This window comes from Dermacentor variabilis, chromosome 8 (genome assembly GCF_050947875.1).
Source record: "Dermacentor variabilis isolate Ectoservices chromosome 8, ASM5094787v1, whole genome shotgun sequence".
Taxonomy (NCBI): domain Eukaryota; kingdom Metazoa; phylum Arthropoda; class Arachnida; order Ixodida; family Ixodidae; genus Dermacentor; species Dermacentor variabilis.
Genome location: NC_134575.1, coordinates 78,562,399 through 78,567,512, shown reverse-complemented (window position 1 = coordinate 78,567,512; position 5,114 = coordinate 78,562,399). Strand labels below are relative to the sequence as shown.

The following is a 5,114-nucleotide window of genomic DNA, read 5'->3' as shown; positions in this document are numbered from 1 at the left end:
GTAATATAATGCACAGAAAAGATAACTGGCAGTTTATAAGCGTAAAAAAAATGGGTGCCAACAGAAGGGAAGCACAGTCAAGATTGCCAGAGGCGAAGGTTTGTCCGACGAGATCAGGTTAAGATAGGCATAAAATTAGATCAATCGGACATCATGTTCTGAATGGTTGTACTATTAAGTTCACTTTCATCCAACACGTCCACGAGAAAAACAATGGCTCAGGTCACGGTAAGCATCATAGGTAAGCATCGCTGAGCAGCGCGATGCTGAATGTTTCTGAGAAAATGCTGTGATGTGTCGCAATCCAAAGTACTTTTCGTGCACTTTTACCGGACGGTAATAATACATGAAAGAAGGCTGCCAGGAAACAGACAACACCGCAGCCACATTTGACATTACACACGGGTCTCTAAGGCAATGGCACATTAGGAATGTAGTTAATAAATATTTGCACTCTAAGGCTCCGTGCTCTTCAAGAGAACCAGTGGTCTGCCGCAGCAATGAAACGCACCGGGCTACGAAAAATGCGTTCAGTAATGGCCAAGCAATAGGTGGACTGATGACAGGAACTTCTTGGGTTCCAAGAGGGTTCAGTAGACCCGTGCCAGGTCTGATAGCTCTTGAGATTTATAGGAGCTTTTGTCATGCATTGGACCATTTCATACATGGAAGGCAACACCATAAAGGCTAGAGAGTTTTCTCACACAGCTCTCATTCAAAACAAAAAAAATTGTGCATTAAGTGCGAAACATATAGGTATGCGTCATGTAATTCGACAGTAAGTCTCATATTTTTGTTTCTGCGAGCGGCACGCCATTTGTGCTCACTATCAAAACACAGGATGCAGCACAATAGAAGGAACAGATAATGCGCCATGTAATGTAACCCGACGTTCACAAAATAAAGCGCTGCTGACAAGAACTGCACTGCAAAAGATGTGGAGGGGGAACATCTACGACTGCACAACCTGCGTAACTTATACAGTGCTGCCTGCTAATCGTGAAACAAGAGTACAACTGGATTGACTGTGATAATAAGCATCATAATTTCAAAGTTCTATAAAGTATTATAATAATTGAGTGGGAGCAGCGCCGTCAAGCCTTCCACAATTTTCTTGTGCGAATGAAGCACCATTACAAACCTTCGCAACATGTTCACAACATCGCACACTACTAAAGCACAGTAGCAATACCATGCTCGGCAAAATATTACATTTTCACCAACAATCGGCACCGAAAAGTTTATGGAACGCAGGAATCTGAGGAAACGAAATTTTCTAGCAGTTTGTGACCACTGCCAGTAATACCGGTGTCACATGAACACTTTCGATCGCGGTCAAACCCGATACGGATCAAAATTTTCGTGTGCGAGTGGCTCCTTTACGCGAAGGAGCCAATCACAATCAAGAAATTCGATCTGGATTGGGCTTGATCGTGAACAAAAGTGCGCCGTGTGACACCAGTATGATTGTACCACGACCTTATACAGTAGGTCGTGGATTGTACAGTACCATGCACACAACCTTGGCTAGTGGAGGACTCGGCGAGCCCCAACTCATGGACCAATCCGGGCTCCACCTTTCGTAACCCCGTTGCCTCTTCTGTGTCTTGAGAAGCCACCATAGTAAACTAAAATAGTTTACACTGAGTACTCTCACAAATCCTAACTTCCCAGTGGCCGTTCTGTCATTAATCCATCGTCCTCTCTTTATGTGTAATCCGCCCCCTCCCTCGTTAATTTAACGGCTGATCAACTCGACACGACCGCCCATCAACTTCGCCAACCTACCCTGCGCGTAATATGGCGTGCGATTTTAGATTTTGCCCGCTATCTGCAAGCTGCTGCAACGGAACAACGTTTCAGATACCTGAAACGGCGTGCGTTGCAGCTATCTTCACAATTCGTCATACAGTACTATGCAATTCTTGCGCTCTTTGGCCCTCGTCAGGGCTTCGTTCGCCCTATTGGTGAGTACTGTCACACCTGCGTCCGGCTCGACGCCGTCTACAAAATCGGCGTCGAATCGACACGTAGCTACACCGATGGACGCGCTACAGCCACCGAATTCGCGAAACTTGGCATCAAAACCACGGTCAGCGAAATTGGGATTCAAACGCGGGAAGCTATTTAGTACGCGTCTCAGGACGCGTCGGACAAACTCTCCGTCCGCGTCGAACGTGAGCATAAACTCGTCGCCCCCCCACCGACCCGCCACGGCCCTATCCCTGTCATTGCCGACGGAGTCCCGGATCAGGCGTCCCACACTGGCGATGACCTCGTTGGCCTGCACGTAGCCAAGGTGGGTGTTCAGCTTCTTGAAGTTGTCCAAGTCCAGAATCGCTATCGTTATGGGTGCACGACGCACGCTAGCCAAGACGAAGCGCCTTCTGGTCTCCTCGTCGTAAGCGAAGCGGGTTAGTAACAAGCTCAGACTGTCCTGTACGGCGTACACGGCTTTCCGTTCAACGTGCAGCTGACGCATCCTCGTGGCCAGCTCTCGCAAGGCAGGCTTCAGACGCTCCGGGAGCTCGGGCACTGTCGGCGATCGCGTTATCAGTATGACGACACCGAGACCGGCTATGCGAAAGAAATGGAGCGTCGCTTCGCCGCAGCTGTAGTGTCTGGTCGCATGTTTCAGCATGACGGACGGCAAGGGGTTTCGGTTGTTCAAGATATCGGCGGCGTTACTGCACCGGGCGAGTTCGCAGCACAGTTCATGTATGTCCGATTCTTCGGGCCTCCAGCGGGTGTCGCCGTCGCGCTCGTAGAGATGATGGTCGAGAGTTAAGAGACCGAGATACAGAATGCGGGTCTGTCCGATAATGGGCGTCAGCAGGCCGGCAAAGATTTCGACGCAACGTCTGACAGACTCTGCTCGCCGGAGTTGGCCCATTGCTTCGTTCATCGTGATCGTGGCGATGCTCGTTGCAGTGCAAGTGCGGCTGTCGGTTTCGGAAAATCGAAATGGCGCGAATTTTGTTTCGTGTATGAAGAGAGAGTGTATAGAGGCTAGAACGTGCTAGAACTTTCTAGAGCGCGATTGGTGTGATTGTGAATAGGATGATGATGATGATGATAGTGATCTAGAGAAAAAGGAAAAGGAGGGAGCATACAGCAACGCGTTTGAAGCGCCAGAACGAGGCTAAACTATCTCGACACCCGTGCGCTTCATTAGAAAAGCAAGTACCATCTCAATGAAATATTGAATTAACAATTTAAATATATTTATTTACTGTGAGTGGACTACGCATAAATGCAGCTTTAAGAAACATTTTGCACCGAAATGGTCGTTTCTTCTTTTTATGGATAATAAGTGCGGCGATGAAGACTCGCCAAGCCAAGTCGGAAAAAAATCCAGCATGGCCGCGTACTTGTCTGAAATTGCAAAAAAATTGCTTTCTCTATGTGAAAAAAAAAAAATCGTGTAAAGAATTATGGAGATAATTCTACACTGAAGCTGCTCTAGAGAGACTGATCTTCCAAGCCTTGCGCTTCATTTGTAGCCGCATGTGTTTGCTACGCGTCGCCAGAGATGAACGAGGACTTCGCTCTCAAGAATGTCGTGCGCGGCGCACCGACTCCGCGGTGCCGGCGCGCGGTCGCGGCCGCACTTCCCGCCGCGCTGTGGACGGCGCGCGGTTACAAACCGGGCTACCTGTGGGACGTGAACGAACCGACCGAAAGCACCGTCGCCGACTGCCTGCGCCTCTGCAGGGCGACGGCAGACTCCCGCAGCGACAAAAATCTGCTCCTCGTTACCGGAGACGACGTCAGAGCGGTCAGGTTGAGACGCGATGTGCTGCTCTGCAACGTTCCCGAGACTCTTCGTAGGCTCGAAGACGCCAGCCTCGACGTGAAGTTCGTTGACGTTTCCGCGGGGCTGCGTTCCCCGAACGCTCTGGCATCGCCGCCTCCGAGCGTGCGCGGAATGCTGTCGTCGCTGAAGCGACGACTTGCCGATGTGGCGGCTTCGCCGGGCCGTAGCGACGTGTTCGTCGATTTGGAACCCGCCGACGGCGAATGGAACCTTTGCACGGCGTTCGGCGTTCTACTGGGGTACCCAGTCGTGTACTGGTTTGAAGGCGGTGCCGACGCCGGCAACTGCCTCGCCATGGAGGAACTGAACGTTGTCAGAGTGCGATCCGCTCCGACCGCGGCTGGCATGGAAGACGACGTCTACTCTTTCAGCTTCCCGGTCGCTCTCGACGCCGATTTGCGGCCACATGTGGACGCCTGGTGGCAGCGACTGCGCGCCAGGGCTGCCGGCGATTTCGAACTCAGCCGAGTCGATAAAGTGACGTGCCGTCCCGTCGTGGCTCTGTGATCGTAAAATCACTTGATTCAGTCGGTTCGCGAACAAGTAGCGATGTGCTCTGTGCCACGTCGTACCTTCTTTTCCCTTTTCGTCGTTTTGCGTGGTGTTAGCACTTCTTCAATGACTTTCGTGCTTTGTAAAGCTGCACGCAACACTGCCGTTCGTCAAAGCCCTGGAAAGATGACGCATCATCGCAGCCTATCACTACAGCGAAGAACCAAAGGGCACTTGCACATCATGCTTTGTCGTATTTCACATTTTGCTCAGTCATCATTAGCTTGAGTGAATGCACATGTAAGTACACATGCACATGTGTACTTGAAATGACATAAGCACAATGTTACATTGTAGGAAGCCAGCCCTGTCTTTTATGTGAGAAAATAATAAGATGCTGTGAAGAAGAGGGATGGCAACACTGTACCGTCATCCCGCCAGCTCTTGTGATTGAGTAGACAACCTTACATACTTAGAATATAACATCAGTCATATACAGAGTAGCAATGCAGATGGTGAAAAAGAGAATGGAGGAATGGGCAGAACATGAAGAGATCTTGGGAGAACTACCGAATGGATTTAGAAGGAACAGAAGGCTAGATGATAATTTATTTGTTATAACAAAGTGCATAGAGATAGCGACAGCCAGGCAGAAACCGCTATGGATAGCTTTTTTAGACATTATAGGAGCCTATGATAATGTAAACCAAGAAAAGTTATGGAGCCAGTTGAGGGAATATGGCCTAGATAGAAAGATGATTGAGTTCCTACAACAAGTTTATACAGATGAGGTAGAGAAAACATG

The 5,114-nt window shown here is 49.6% G+C and overlaps 1 protein-coding gene across 1 annotated transcript; it reads left to right on the top strand.

The window, feature by feature from the left end:
* Positions 1-3,228: 3,228 nt before the first annotated feature.
* On the top strand, positions 3,229-4,570 carry LOC142590352 (UPF0739 protein C1orf74 homolog). The gene has a single exon (XM_075702409.1). The coding sequence runs from the start codon at positions 3,533-3,535 to the stop codon at positions 4,322-4,324; it is 792 nt and encodes a 263-aa protein (XP_075558524.1). The 5' UTR covers positions 3,229-3,532; the 3' UTR covers positions 4,325-4,570.
* Positions 4,571-5,114: the final 544 nt, after the last annotated feature.

Excerpts from the sequence above, each read along its gene's own strand:
- LOC142590352 (XM_075702409.1), top strand. The coding sequence starts at position 3,533 with ATGAACGAGGACTTCGCTCTCAAGAATGTCGTGCGCGGCGCACCGACT.